A 16662-nucleotide genomic window follows, 5' to 3' on the forward strand; every position below is an offset into this window, starting at 1 on the left:
GAGGAGATTGCTGATGAGTGAGGAGAGGAGAGAATATTTGCAGCCAACAGCAAACCAAGGATATATTCACTACATGTACAGTACACATGCTGGTATCATACAAATAAAACATATTGTGTACCAGTGGGGAAAGCAATATTCTGTGTATTCAGAAGAAAATGTACAAGGAAACTGAAGACTGAGATGGGAAAACAGAAAGTATCCTGCTCAAAATTTTCTTAAAATAATTCACTGCCTGTGGAACAGCCTGTCAGGTCTGTACTTCAGGAGTGAGGCTGAGTCACCTCCATGCCCTCAGCGCCTCAGGAGAAGAACGCTGCTGCACATCTTCAGTTGCTGTTCAACCGCCTCGAGAAGGACACAGCGGCAGCACAATAACCAGTTGCTGAGGGCTGTAATGGGGCTCCAGTGCAAGCCACAGTGTGCAGCAATGCAGACCGCTACTTTCATTGACTGAGGAGAAACCAAAATCTGATCACCAGCCCTGAGAGCAGAGGAAAAACTGGCAGACGAAGGCTGACAGTGGAAACTAGCTCACTAAAATAATAACTGCATGACTGAGTGGGAATTGTCAGGTCAGGCTTCTGCTTGAAAAAGAAAGGGGAAGGAGGTTTGGGCATTCTTCAGCAGAAATATATCAGCAACTATTTTCATATTTGTTTTAGAATCTATGTCACGAATTAAGCATATAAATTGAGAGTCTGCACCAATTAATGACACAGCAGTGCTTTGGGACACATGCCAAGTTTGGCATGTTGGCAACGACAGTGCTGATCTTTAGAAGGTACTATATAACTGAAAAGCCAACCAGTTCCAACCAGCCAATTATCATTCCTGCAACCAAGTCATTAGTTTTCCTTAAAATGTCAAATATTTACTGATTTGTAATGCTTTTCTGTTTTACATTAGTAAAACTGAAGGACTGATTTTTGGATGGTTGTTTGGACAAAACAAGAAATCTGAAGATCTGATCATGGGTATTTGTCACTATTTTCTAACATAAAAAATAAGCAATAGATTGATAATGAAAACAATGGATAGCAAATATAAGGTATATTTATAGATTAGTTTGCATCGCATTGACTTCATGTACTGACCCAGGCAGTGTAAAGGCAGTAGTGATTTAGGTGATGGTGTGACTCACTCTCATACTGTATAGTCAGGTATGTTTCAGTAATTACATGGGTTGTATTTCACCCTGGATTTAAGAGAAACCAGTTTTGGTGAATAATCTAAGAGTTCTCATAACAGCTACCCTGAACAAGACCTTTGAACGCCCAGTGATTTCTCCAGTCTTGTGCAAGAAAGGTAAATGCTCACTTTTCACCTGAGGAGAAAACGTCTCGATCGTTTTTGTAAACATTCTCCTTCAAAAGAAAATGAAAAAAAGAAGCAAATACATGCAAGGTCTCACAAGAACTTGAGTAAAGGTTTGCAAGAAAAGTAAACCATACTCATTTACAGCAGTGTGCCATACCCACCATTGTGGTCAGTGTGTGTTCATCAGAGTTGCATCTCATCTCTCTGTGCCTGGTCTACACCTTTTGTCTAAAACAGGCCTCCAGGACTCTCAGGACTCCACATACAGCCTGGGCCCGAGCTGATGTCTGCTCCAGCCCAGGGCGATACTTACTAGGATGTCTGATATACACCAGACAAATTATAAATCAAATTAACTGTGAACTAAACATTTGTGGTACATTTAATAGTCCCTAAGCTCCTCTTTGCATTAGCCTATTTAATTACATTGCATCTCTACTACCTGCGATGAATAATGTACGAGTCCAACATACTCTAAGTGTTTCTTTCTGGGAACTGTTTCCTAAAACTGAATCAACCAAAAGCTTGCTTCATCATCAGGCATCAGGGTTTGTTAGTATTCAGTCACATTATGCTATCATTTTAGTTCTGGAGAGTCAATAGAGTTTTAGTGGAAGAAGATGAGGGTTGGTACAGTAACAGTGGAAAGAAAGGAGAGGAAACTGAATAAAAGAGGAGAGAGGAAATTAAGGACTGGGGGTGTGACGGTGACAGCAATGTCGGCTTTTTAGATCATTGATGATCCCTCATCAAGACTTTTACAAGTCGAGGACTGTGTTTATATGTGTCTGCATGTACATGCTGACACTGTTCTCTGTCAGCGCTGTATTGGCAGGAAGATCCTGTCTGTGCGTAGCTCAGTCACACCATCTGTTCCTGGCTAGACTGCTGATATCTTTTCTTATAATATCCTGTTCGCCTCTCTGTCTCTCTAGGTGGGGTGCACACGTTTTATATTCTTGTATTCTTCGTCATCCATCCATCCATCCATCCATCCATCCAAACATCCAGCTGGGCTTCAATCCTCCACTTAAACAATTAATTTTGTGTGCAGCTCAATAACACAGAGAGAGCCAAGTTTCACGTTTACTGTTGATGCAATAGGGCTCCCTCACTCAAGCCTCCATTCTGGGCAGAAGAACAAACCACAAATAGTCCCTTTGCCTTACTCATCCTGAGAGCCTTTCAGAGTCACACAAGGTCACTGTGGGTTGAGACAGGAATCCCAAACTATATCTGTCCTATCCTACATTGATGCAAAACTAAAAGAATCACCACTTCACAGTGGGTTTCTAGGCAGCTTGGCCTATTGTTCAGTACCTTAAAGATCATCAAAAAGAGGGCCTGCAAGAAGCTCGCCCTTATTCAAGGAGCCTCACTGTTAATTCAGCTGTGAGAAAGGCACGACGCCTGCAGCAGTCCAACAAACAATTGGCAGTGTTTGCAGGTCACGTCTTTGTCACAGCACAAGCAACTCCTACTGATTGGGGCACCTGTTATCGAGTTAGGTGGGATCTGTAGGTGATAAGATAAATCATATCAATCTTCTCTTTCATTATATACATATATATATATATATATATATATATTTATTTTTTTACAGGAGACTCAAAAGCAGTAGTCTCTTCAGCAAGAGCCCCAAGCCATAGGCTTCAATGCAAAGACAAAGCCCACCAAAACCCACAGTAATAAGGATGGTAATGAAAGAGGCTGTTTTGATATTGATATGAGCTGGCAAAGCCCCGTATGGAGGGTGGATGAACATATCAGCAAAACAGTCCACAGTGACTTGAGATTTCACTTTGTCTGGTGCCTAAAGCTTACCTCAGTTTGGGCTCTCACAGTCTGCTCTGTGAGACTTGTTGGCTTTGTGTGCCTGCCATCCACCGCAAACACCACCTGCCACCTCCAATGTGCTTCACAAATGTTGCACTTCATTCAATCCAAACTAAATGTTTCCTCTGGATTGAATGCAGCAAGAGATGGCATGGCACCTAAGCATAATTGGAAAGCAAGACTTGCCCTTTTCATAAATACAATGGAGCATGGCTCCATTAATGCCTTGGAGTGGAGACTGTGAAAAAGTGTGCGTGGATATACTTTATTTATCATTCATTGTGTGGAGAGTGCAGAGACGCAGAAGAAAACACAGACGGACAGAGGATAAGCAGTTACAGAAAATGATGTGCATCAAATACACACTATATTACACTGGCAGCCTATCCCAGCTGTCATTGGGGCGAGAGGCAGGGTATACCCTGGACATGTATGCAACTTTTTTAGCCAGAAAAAAGTTGTGCGTCATGCGGAGATCCAGCATCCTTCAGTCTGAACCCAGGATTCTAACTGAGGAATCCAGCTGCTCAGAGACTATATTTAGTTGAACAAACTGATGCAAATGACACTTAAATGTACTGTTATTGTTCTCAGCATTTCACTAAATACAGGATATCTTCTGTCTCACAATGTGTAACCATAAATCTGCAAAAAATAGTGCACATCCAGATTCTTGATTCTTTCCCCTGAAGTCCTCCTCTTTCCTGTCTGCAGTGTTCGGAGACCAGTGTTGCTTCAATGAGTTCACTGATTAAAGGCATAGGGTATGTCTCTTTCTGTCTTTTGCTTCTCAGAAGTACTCACTTCTGGGATGAGTAACATAGATATTCACTCAAAATCTACACCACCTCTCTCCCATCCTCTCTGCCTCTGTCTCCAATTATCTATTTCTGTCTTCCTCCACCAGCCTCCTGTATCTGCCAGCAACATTTTCAACCCACACTGCTGGTACAGTGGTATGTTCTTGATGCAACCTTAACCAAATTCCAAATTCTTTGCCTACAACAATAATTGTGAGGTACCCAGCTAAATCCAGACAGTGATGATGGTGATGGACCGTCACCAGAAACCAATTCTGATGTAATAAACTAGCCTGGTATCATCTACCAGTCTGTGAGTAACACGGCAACTCACAATGCATGCTTACACAACACATTTTGTGATTTTAGTGTGTTATTTCATTGAATTTTATACATAGCAAGGATTAGGGTTCGGGTGTATTTAAAGACGCGCAGACACGATGTGAAGATTCCATGTGTGGTAAAGCAGTGAAACTAATGGTGAGTTTGCGCAACGAGCAATAAAAGCTGCAATTTTGTCAGTGTTGACAGCAACACACATACTCCCGGTCACATCGCAACAAGTGTCAAGCGTCAGCCTGTTTCTGCGTTTTGTCAGCTTCCTTTGAAATTGTATTGTAGCTTGCTACTCAATCACTGTTAATTTGAGCTTAGTATAACTCCTGCCTAATTCAAAAATCGGGAAAGAGGTGGAGGGTGACAGAAGCTGAGTCCCACCTGTCATTGTCATGCCCTTAATAACACAAAAATGTTTGTCTTGGTGTGAATTCAGTGGAGTTATATGAAATCCACTATCCTTACAGTAGTCATTATCTCATCTCATCTCATTTTCTACTACTGCTTATTGTCACTAGGGTCACGGGGGTCGCTGGAGTCTATCCCAGGTGACTGGGCGAGAGACTGCGTACACCCTTTTCAGGTCGCCAGTCTATCGCAGGCCAGCACACAGACAAACAGCTATTCACACTCACACTGACACATATAGGCAATTTAGAATCACCAATTAACATAATAAGCATGTCTTTGGAGGGTGGGAGGAAACCGGGGTACCTGGAGACGCAGGGAGAATATGCAAACTCCACTCAGAAAGGGTGGAGCCGGACCTGAACCCAGACCTAGGTAGGTCTGGGTCCTTTATTTCCAAGTCCTTTATTTCTAACTGTAAATCAGTTTGTCTAGTCACCACACACAAACCTGTCTATGACTATCTGCAACGCTTGTGTATATTTCTAAGCCCTCCTCCGTCTGACTTTTCAATTAAGACATCGTTTTGATGGAGTCCTGTATTATATTCTTCTTTGGTTATAAATATGTGTGAAGCAAAGAAGAAGAGAGAGATATTTCCTCTTTCATGTCTTCGCCGTCTGGTCTCTTATGTCTGTAAATCTAAGTGGCTTGCCTCCCAACACTCTGGTAGAGTTAAACAGGGAATAAAAATACCATTGTTTGAAAGTCTATTAATTGCTGCTCTGTCTCTCTCTCTTCTCTTACACAGTTTGTCTCAAACCACTAATAAGATTCTGGTTCATTAATTTTGAACACTATTATTAATTAAACATTTACCACTGAAGCCGTTATCTGTAACTGACCACGTGCTGGATTAATAAAGAGTTTCTTTGACACTTTTCCACGACAGCGGCCCAATATTTGACATTTACATGTGCCTTGTTGTGTAGTGAAATTAACACAACACTGCAGAAAGATTTCAACAAACTACAAAAGCTACGCAAAGCTGTCAGCCCACCACAAACTTCAACACGTCCCGAGTGCTGATCAATTCAGGGTTACTTAGTTCAATCATTAAAATAAGGTTATAGTATAAAGACTGTAAAGTAAATAGAATAATAGTAAGACTGTCAGAATATACCCAAACTTAGAAAAAGGAAAATAAATCACAAACTATTGACGCTCATTCATCCTCCAGTGGGTCAAAAAGTATTTAGGTGTCTTAAAGTAATACAATCAAGTTTATAAGTAAAAATTCTGTGTTGAAAATCTGACTTGAACAGAATACATAGTATCATCAGCAAAAATACTTACTGGGCACCAGAAGGAGCTGTCAGTGTTTATATGTAACATATTGTGTTACTTAATTATCACTGCTAATGTATTATTGTGCGAGCGGCACTGTGAAATTGTGACTGGCGTTTTTGTGACAGTTTATTGACTAGACAATTCAGACACTAATTGAGGCCATTGACAGACTAATCCATTATGAAGATAATCACAGACTTCTGCTACAATTATTATTCACTGCCAGGTGTTATGTGAAACAATATTACAACATATTTTATAAAGTGATTTGATGACAAAATGCAAAGCAGATAAAAACAACCAATGTAGTATAGTTGGTGTATTTATGGAATGACTTTTGCAAAGCACAAGTACTTTCAAATTAAGTACAGTACTACTTTGCATGACTGCCGTCCTCTATTCTGCTTACGCTGTGCCAGGTTGCAGGGAGCTGGAGCCTGAAGCTCACATGAGGTGAGAAGCAGAATACACTTTGAAGAGGTCACCAGTCTGTAACAGAGCTAACACACAGAGAATGCTAATTGTTCTTCCATATTCACATTTCCTTGTGACTCTCACAAACAATTAATTCCAGGAATTAACTGGACCAAGTCACGCAGGGATGCCAAAACCATTCCCCAGTTTGAAGGCGGATTCAAAGGCAGGAACTTTTCAAAGAACTGCTGGCAACAATGGACAACCTTGACCTCACCTTACCATTAAAAAAAAATAAAAATTATTCAAATGAAATGAAAATTAATGAAAATAACGCTTATGGTTGCATCTCATAGTAGTTGCATTCTCTGTGATATAGTCACATGATTACCTGTGATTGTGTTTAATTAATTAATTATCTCAATTTGCATGACATGTATTTGCGATTCCGAATGCGTCACTTCAAGAAAGCGTGGAGCAATGCCAACAAAATAAATATTGCGCTCACCACTTAAAACCTAAACAAATGCACTGATCTGGCTGTATAACATATTCTACGTTCACTAAGGGACATATTGAGATGGCTTTACACTGTTGTCTTTGTGGACTTGCAGATTCATATTTTCATAAACTGAACTGTCACTTTTGCTTTACCATGAATTACAAATGCTTTAATGAATGGACACTTTCCTGAAATTGAACTTGAAATAGACTGTCTGCAGGAAAAATGTTTTTCTGTGTCGTCTAGACTATTCAAGGTAATGCAACCTGACAATTAAAGCTGGAGGCTGGGCTATAACTTTTTTTGTAATGAATCTGAGCTATTGATTTGATTCATTTTGACACAGCAGGCAGCTTATAAGCACAAAACACCATCTGTTTTAGCATAGAGTTTAAGTGTTGAACGGCCCAGTCACAGTAAACATTAGAAACCGGGACAGAATATGTCACCTGGAGTAAGGTACACTATTAGAATAGCTTGGTAACACATGAACAGTTTCCTTGAACAAATGAAAAAAAAAAAAAAAAAGATTTGTTTTTTATTTGCGCTTTGTCAACGCGTGATAGTTTGATCGAAAGCATGAATACTGTTAACTGAATTTAAACAGGTTATGGTAACGTTTTCTTTTTTAGATCTCCATAGAAATATCAAAATACATATATATATAAACAGCAAACTAGCTGTCACTATTCACTTTTTATACAATATATATTCAGCATGGATTATATTAAGATTTATGTGACTGCTCTGTCTTAAAATTGCTTTGTTATTATATCAGTAGTGGAGTCAGAGCCATCATCAATGTTATGCAACGGCATTCATAATATGTATTACACCAGCTTTCTCCATATGTAAATTGCTGTCTTTCAGGCTAAGCCCTGCTGTTATTTTTAGCATTTTCATTAGTACCTTTTGACTTGCAAAACTCTCTGACACATTCCCTCTCACTTTCAGATATACAGACACTGTCACAGACACACACACTTTGTCTCACACAGGCAGGCACACACACAGAGCCATGGTGCCATCACTTCAGAAGACATAATGTTGACTCGCATACATTTTCTGGTGACCAAACCTAACCCTATCCAAGCCTGACCAAGTGTATCTACTAAAATGGAACGATTTAAGTTGTGGGGACTTCAGTTTTCTCTCTGGAAGGGAAACGGGTCCCCACATTGTGAGTGTGCAAGTCAATTTATGTCCCCACAGCCTGAGTAACACAAGAACACATACACACATGCCTGTCATGTAATCATGAAATCACTTCTAGTTGCAGATGGTGACTCATCTTTTGTCCCCGGAGAAATGGTATCTGGCAATGAGGTCGTAAGACATTTTAGATGAGGGGTGATGCAGTATGCCACTGTGCAGGGAGCCACTCACCACATGGGGAACTCCTCACTAAACAGCATGCTTTACAGATGGCAAAAACAAAGATATAAGCCTCCCATAAAGCTTGTCTTTTGCAAATAAGAAATGAAATGTTGTAATTCCACTGCCAGCATCATCATATCATCATGAGTGGGCTGCCAGATGTGAGGAAACGAGACTTTATAAAGAGATTTCAAACACTTTGAGTGTGGTGGGACGCTTGATATTTTAACTAAGAAAATGACATCGGGACAGAACTACACTGTTGATGTCTCACTTGCATTTGCAGTATTGTAATGGTACGTACATGCAGTAGATTGCTGAGACAACAGTGCATCTGATAGTCATGTTGCATGTACTGCATATCTTGCATTAAAATCATGCTTAACTTACTCAGCGTGGGTGTGGTGGACACGAGACAAGTCCTATTGGTGTTTATTTGACAATGCATACTAACACAGAGGCTGCGTCACGGCGACAGACAGACAGAGGCAAATCTCCTTCAGCATCAGGTGTTAGTCAGTGACCTCGACCTCGGCTCAAAGATTGACAGTAAAATTACCCTGCATGCCTCTGGCACAGGTACCATAAGCCATTTACTTCATCGCTACTTATCCTGATGGAGGGGTTCGTGTCATTACACACCGTCTGCTCTCTAATTCTTCCCTCCGACCACAACGGAGGGCATACATCCGTGGCGTCTCAATTACAGACTACAATACAAACATATGCACCGCGAAGCTACACGGACACGGCGGGCTGCCCATCAATATGACCTTGTGTTTTCATGCTCGGGTCACCTCGTGCAAAAACCACCGTGGATGCGATCATCCACAGCGGATACGAATCGAGCACAACAAGTGCCCAAGTGTCCGTCTCTCAAACAGTCACTATATTGCCACCTTGGGTGTATATGCAACAGCCCTTCCAGCCATGTCAGGCTTTTCTTTGCCTTTTGAAGGCAGACAGACAGTGACAGAACCATCACAGCAGTTACCATTAGCTTCTTGGAATGACCCTCAACATCATTACTTGACATCAACATTACACACTCAAGGGCATCTGGAAACCAACGCGAGAGCGTTGAACTGGGGAGCCCGTATTAAAATGACGCTCAGTTTAAATCTTTTACTCACCTTTGCTGGTATCTTCTTCTCTGTTGAGATGCATGACTCTTCTTACCATGTACTCATTTAGGCTGTCTTGTTCTGGTAGCAAAGCTGTGCGCTTTTCCAAAGAGTTCTCAAGGTAAACTATTATTCCAATTTATTATTTGTGGTCCTCTGCCCGCTTAATGTCTTGTTCGGCTGGCACGCATGGACGCGCCTGCACTTGTGCGTCCTCCTCCCCTTGTTGTGCTGGAGCAGGTAGTCTAGGTGATGTTGGGAGTATGTGTGTTTTGGCTCTCTCACTTTCCCTCCTCAGACTGGATTTCCTCGGAGTCGCTCAAAGGGCTGGTCGCAGCGAAGGTTTTAGGGAGGAGACGGCAGGCAGACGGGCGGGGTGACGTGAAATAAGTCGGTAGGAGGTCGTCTACTCAGAGCTGAGGCGAGGAATCCGTGCGCCCTCAGTGCTGTTGACCATTTCATCGGAGGTCTCCGTCACAGCACAGCTTTCCCTCCTCCTGGATGAATTGGACCCCAATTAAACTGAAATCCTGGAGATATTTCGTATTTTTAATGAGCCACTATCGCTTGTCTTTACAAAGACAACTGCATGGTCGTGAAGTGCGGCTAGTATCAGTTCTCCTTCTGGTAATAGTGGTTAATCTGACAAGCCGATTCTAATTATCAGTATAGGCTACTATACTCTGCCACCACTCAGTGAGAGTACAAAGGCTGAAGTAGTAGACAGAACAAATGCTGCTTTTGAAAATCGGTCCTGGTCCTCCTTGTACCGGTGGTTACACTGTGGCATCTATAGTCAGTGAGAATACAGATGCCTTTTACGCACAGCCTGTCGACGTTGTAGTCCAGGTTGCACCTCTTCCTCACGTGTTACGCTTCTAAAAAGCTTTTCATTAGTGTCGGTGTCATGAGCAGTCGGTGCGCTTTCATTATCATCGTCCTGTCATTAGAGCCAATGGGCCTGTACAGTCGGTAAAGTGCATTTACTCACCGTTCACGTTCGCCCGGAGCCATGAGACAAACATGGCTCACTGGCGGTCTCTAGTGTTACACATCAATCAGTGGCGGTAGTCTGGTTGCTGATAAGGAGTATCTATCTTTCCTCTATTAGATATTTAAAATAATCTATGGTCCGGCTTAGTTTTAATATCATTCAACATTTGCTTAATATAACAAGTGAAACCGCTGTCTTCCATAAACGGTGTTAATGATTCTTTGCCCAACCACATAACCTTGCAAGTCTCTGTTATGTATATGCCTTTATCTGTATGTATTAAATGTAATAAATTGACAACCTTTTTGGGTTGGTCACAAACAATAAAAGATTATTTAATTTAAAGAAATATGATTTGCCACATGTAGCAGTCCCAGAAAGCAAAAAGACATTGAATCAACATTGAAATATGGTCAGGCTGTAGATTGAATTAACGTTGATTCAATATGATATGATCAACGTTGAACAGAAAAAAGAGTCCATTACAGATGTATTTATTTATTTTTTTAAACAAATAAATCAACTGGCTATAAGACAAACTATAAAAATAAGCCTCACAACCACTTAAAAAAGTTTGTAAAACACAAACAAATTGGTAAAATCACTGATGAAACAACAGGACTTAAACTGAAAGTCAAAATATCATGTGCAGACAGATCTCCAACACCATTTGACCTTCTAATGACTTGACTTTTCTCTTCTTGCCATATCTCTCTGGAGCATACCGCAGCCACTTCTGCACCGATTCACTATATTGCAGCTCTGTCAAATTTTAGTCAAACTGACAAGCAGTCGCTGAAGAAAGGAAAAACCAAAACAGACTCAATATACTGTTAGAAAAACAAAGCTGCAGATCCAAAGAGACTTAAATGTCCAGTGTGTGCTCTTTTAGTGTGCTAGGGTTTTCAGTGGCTTTGAAGGAGCACTTCACCTATTTTAAACCCTGCCTTCATATAATTGATCCACTAATGCTTATAACAAATGCCATCATTTCTGTCTACTCGCTCTGTGTCTCACAGAAAAAAATCCTTTCTGCTCTCAGGTTCCTGAATGATATTTCTCTGCTCATTTTATATATTTCATTATTTTACTGTTTCCCGTTTGCGCAACAACATCGTGAAAGCAAATTCCTTGTATTGTAAAGTATGTGGCTGTTAACCCATTCTGATTCTAAAAGTAGCCTAGTATTTTGAGGTGCCTCACATCAAACATGCAGTCCTGCAACAGCGTGTACACAAAGGCCCTTTTTGGTCCCTTTCTCACCCAGTTAAAGATGCAGGCCAGATGATTATTCATGGTAGAGGATATCATCCAGCCTCCAGCTGGGGAGGGTACCAGTTCTGTGGAAGACCTCATGTCTTGTACCACTCCCTAAAGTTAGGCGGCCAGCTGAGATAAATGACTACAGGCCGGTGGCCCTCACCTCCCATCTGATTAAGAACCTGGAGAGACTGATGGAGAGTACAGGGACCTGGTAGCGGCCTTCAGCAAGTGAACCACCTGCAACTGAACACCACCAAGACCAAGAAAATGGTCATTGATTTCCACAGGTTCCACACTGTTGTTGAGAGTGCTGTGCTGTATGCTGTCGTCAGTTGCGGCTCCTGTCACTGAGCTGCAGGACGGAGCGCTTCAGGAGGTCATTCATCCTCACAGCCATCAGAATACACAACTCTAACTGTTAGTGGTCTAATGGTTAATGGCTTGGCTGATTGCTCCGTCTGTTGCGCATCAGCACACAAGACATTTTCTATAACCTCACACTGAGACACTTTGGGACTGAGATACTTTAAAATGTCTGTATATCTCATGTCTGTACATAAATTCTTGTATATCCCATGTAAATTGGACTCTAGATTGGACTGTATTTGTAATTCTTATCTCATTCTTATTCTATTTTTAATATCATTTTATTGTATTTTATTATATTTAACTCTTATTCTTATTCTTATGTCTGGTTCATATATGTTCTTTGTTATCTTTGGACTCTTGGACAAAACAATTTCTCTGTGGGGATCAATAAAGTGACCTTGAATCTTGTTGAATCTTGAATTCGCCGGATCATTGAGACTTAGAGGAGGTCCCTCTGACTAGGGCCAGATGGACAATCTTAACATATTAGAGAGAAAATGGTTAGTGTGATGAAGTATACAGTGTGCTATGTCAAAACAAACTTTAAACTGCTCATTTTTAAAGTACACATTTAATAAATTTTAAGACCTTCAATTACATCCAAGAAATGAGACCATCACTGTATCAAAACTAAAGGAGCAGTGAAATGAAACAAATTGGCAGTCATTGGCTTAAAAAAAGTCTAATATTGACTAAGAAAGAAATATCCCACATTGTGAGACGTTGAACTTGTAGATCGACTATTTTCCCAATATGTTTTTGCCAAATAAACGTCCAATTGAAAATGAATTGCAACGTCTCCACTGCTACAATTCCAGACATTACATACCCTTAGATTTCAAACGATAAATGTTCAGAATCAAATGTACAATATACACAGGAATTTTACCAGGTGTATCAGCACCACATAACATTAACCAAAAGTCAGCAGAAGAAGAAAAAACAATATATACAATTTTGAAAGGCAAAAACTGGAAATATGCATGTGATGTAATGACTTTAAAAGATTACTTGCAAATGCATAAACGATTAAAAGCTTTAATGTATAGATAAGAAAGCTTGGTGTAAAATTTGTTCACCATTTTTTGACGGACTATTTCCTCCTTCACTGCAGCTTCAGCCTCATCAAACTGCTCCTCAGCACAATGGGGAAGTCTTCTTCTTTCCGTTACTCTGATCCAGCTCCACGAACATTCATGGTGAAATTAGTAATTTGTTTTTTGTTTTGTTTTTTAAATTGAATGTACCGTGACATTTGCTTCACCTCATTTAGCTCAGAAAGCATCTTGGTAAATTGGCTGGCAATGTCTTGAAGAAAAATAATTGGTTTAACATTAAATTTAAATGATAGATTCTCCATTTTTAATCGTTTAGATTCTAAATTTTATAATGACACTAAGCAACTCTCTAATAGCTTAAGTTTTTACAGCCCTTACTGATAGTGACTCATAAGTCTATATCTTTAAGAGCTCAATGCTGCTTCAGTGCTCTGCTACACCTTTATTCCCTCGTTCTACCACTCAGTTGTTAGAAACGTGGATTGCATTAAATCTGGTGGATATGCCCAATGAAATCATATCTTAAAAAAAGATAATAAAAAAAAAGATGGTGCCTATGTGTATCAGACTTTAGACACATGCAGCTTTTCCTCCTCTAAACTTCTCATTGCATCAGCTCTCTGCCTCACCCTCACACCTTCAGGTTTTCTCCCGCTATCTTTGTGATGAATATTTATTAGCCTGTCGCAGGTCTTCTCTGAAGTCAAACAACACATTCATCAACACAACTCAAGTCATGCTTTAATCCTTCAGGGCTTTTCATGGATGTTGGGAGATTTCTTCAAAAAGACTCCTCAGACTTTGCTCAGTCTGTGGGACGCTAGTTTATTTCAAGCTATGACAGCCCTCAGATTCCAGGTTAATTTTAGAGCCTTAGATCACAATCGTCAACATTACTGTTAAAAGGGCACATTTATTTCAGAAATGTCAAGTCAAATGACAACTTGCAATGCAATGGAAAAACATACAGTAGAAAGAGAACCTATGCAGACCCCGTCATGTTGTTCAAATACTGAATGACTGATTAATTAAATTTTAAATTTTGTTTATCTTGTTTCTCCTGCTCTTCTTTCCTCTCTTCTGTGCTTCTACCATCTGGCCTTAGGCAGTTGGGTCCCTTCATATGAGCTGGGTTCTGCTCAAGGTTTCTTCCTGTTAAAGGGAGTTTTTCCTTGCTACCATTACCTTCAGACTTGCCCTGGAGGTTTCTGGTTTTTGTAAAGCACCTTGAGACAATTTGAATTGTTACTGTCACTATATAAATTGAATTGAGATTTAATTAAATGGATAAATACTCATAATGACTAAATGAACATATGAATTTGCAGATTATTAGAAAACAGAAATTAGGAGCTGAGTGGGAGTTGACTATTTTTCAAATCAGTGGCTCTAGTTTGAGTACAGACTGTGCTGTTTTCTTCATGTCAGCACTTCTCTCACATCCAGTTCTCTGCTGATTTGTCCTATAAAAGTCACAGAAGCCCCCCAGAAATAACTTGGTCACGTGACTCGTTTGCTTTAATTATCATGAAATGTGTCAAGTCCACCTGTAGCAAACTGAAGTAAAGGAACTTTAACAAGACACTCAATTGCTACGTGTATATAAGGTAACACTGTTCACACTTCAAGTTACAACTTGTTATGAAATCTAAGGACCTCTCTTGAGACCACTGGAGCAACACTGAGATGTGTCACAGATTAAGATGGGTCACAGATTAAGCTATTTCTAAAAGTAAACATGTTCCCATGTGTGGGATAAAAAAATGACGTCTTATGTCTTAGCAGAGATGTTTTACAATGATTAGGACCCTTGAAAACTGAAGTTGGTTGATCGCCAAGTAAGTAACCAAAAAAGAGCTCCATGGTCAGGGAGAGGACCGAAACAGAAATGAGGAAAACAGCCATCTCAGCAGCACCACCAATCAGGAAACCACTCACAAAAACTCCAAAAAGGGGCTCGTGGTTACTTCTATTCAGTGGCATCTTTGCATTAGGGGCCGGTCAGAGGGTGCTCCTGTTTTCATGTCTCAAAAATGTTGTTGTGTGTAAGTTAACAAATGATAACCCTTGTCTGGAGTTTTCATTTGATGAACGCATTTTCTCTGTAGACACATTTCGTAGTGTAGTTGTGTGGGAATGGTTTGTTGTGCCTGATGCTCTGTGTCCTCTGTTTCCGCTCGGTGGGGCACAGCTGAGATGGCCTTAGCCTGCAGTGTTGTGGACTGGTAAACTGCTGTGCATGAATGCTTGTGTACTGCGCACACTTCAGTTTGGACAGTGGAGCCTTTAGTTCAGGGCCACAGAGCACTTCTGATTGGCTGATTTGAAGTAAGGGGTGGGGACTGCACAGGTCTTGCTAGCACGACTAGGTAACATACCAGTAGCTAATTCACATTTCATTCATTCATTGCATCATAAATGGATTTCACTCCCTGGCTAGTGTGAGATTCAGGACTTTACCACTTGAGCAGAAGTTGGAGGTTTGAGACCACATTGACATAACATCAAGACAAAATTGTGACATTCAACCAGGAGTGGTTTTAGCAGAAAACTTGGTTATTAGGGAGCTCATCAAAAAGGTGCTTAGCGAGTCTAATTTATCTTTAATCTAAATGGAATTTATAATGTTGTTTACATACAGTTACATGTAACTGGAAATACATGTGTGTGGAGTACACAACCTCATGGAGCTGTTGACTTTTTGGCTTTTTGGCTGTGGTATATATGTATACATACATATGTGCGTGGTGACTTTGTATATTGATTACTGTGTGTTGGGTGTGCGCCGTTCACGGCATGCATTGTGTATTTTATTTTTTTGATTTTGAGTATCTGATAAAGCAAGATTTTGAACACTGTCGTATGGTGATGCTATTGACCTACGGTAGGTTGGCACAGTGCTATGGTGGTTAGCACTGATGCCTCCTAGCTTGAAGGTCTCCAGTTCCAGTCCAGTCTGGATTGGATTATAAGATGTCCCCACCAGAATTTCCAAACCAAATTTGTCAAATCTACTATGATAAAGCATGATGAGAGCATCATGCGACACGGGGGATACTATAGGATAGGATAGAGAGAATAGAAGGGAGGGGAAATACACACAGGCCCTTCAAACAAATGGACCTAGAGTGTACAAGAATTGAGGCCGGGGTTGCAGATGACCTTTCAGCATGACATTGACCTGAAGCATAAAGCCGAGACAATGCGGGAATGGATTTTGTACATCCCTGGCTATCCTTGAAAGCCAAAGTCCTGTCATAGAATATCTATGCAGTGATTAGATATAACCGTTTCAAGTGAGACTCGCTATAGTTGCTTCAGTAAAACACTAAAATAAAGGTTTGAATATTTTTCTATGCAATGCAAATACATTTTTCTGACATGCAAAAAAGTAATATATATATATATATACATATAACTTTATATTTATTTATATAAAAATAATTATTTATTTATATACACTGAGGGATGTCCTCAGTGTATGTTTCTCACATTTTTTACATCTGACCACAAATATGGGCGGCCCATCCTTCAGAAATCTCAACATATTCTGTGATATTTTAGGGAATAT

The 16662-nt window shown here is 40.3% G+C and overlaps 1 protein-coding gene across 3 annotated transcripts in view; it reads right to left on the reverse strand.

Annotated features, from left to right (window-relative positions):
* The window catches only part of syt7b (synaptotagmin VIIb), a 91691-nt gene extending 81365 nt beyond the window's left edge, over nucleotides 1-10326 (reverse strand). The window contains exon 1 of one of the 3 annotated variants that reach the window (XM_047581042.1): nucleotides 9417-10326. In XM_047581042.1, the coding sequence (XP_047436998.1) occupies nucleotides 9417-9465 (49 nt within the window). In that variant the 5' untranslated portion in view covers nucleotides 9466-10326. The remainder of the gene's footprint in view (nucleotides 1-9416) is intronic. The other 2 variants (XM_047581041.1, XM_047581043.1) reach the window with 2 other exon arrangements.
* Nucleotides 10327-16662: the final 6336 nt, after the last annotated feature.

Source organism: Mugil cephalus, chromosome 3, assembly GCF_022458985.1.
Source record: "Mugil cephalus isolate CIBA_MC_2020 chromosome 3, CIBA_Mcephalus_1.1, whole genome shotgun sequence".
In the NCBI taxonomy this organism is placed as follows: domain Eukaryota; kingdom Metazoa; phylum Chordata; class Actinopteri; order Mugiliformes; family Mugilidae; genus Mugil; species Mugil cephalus.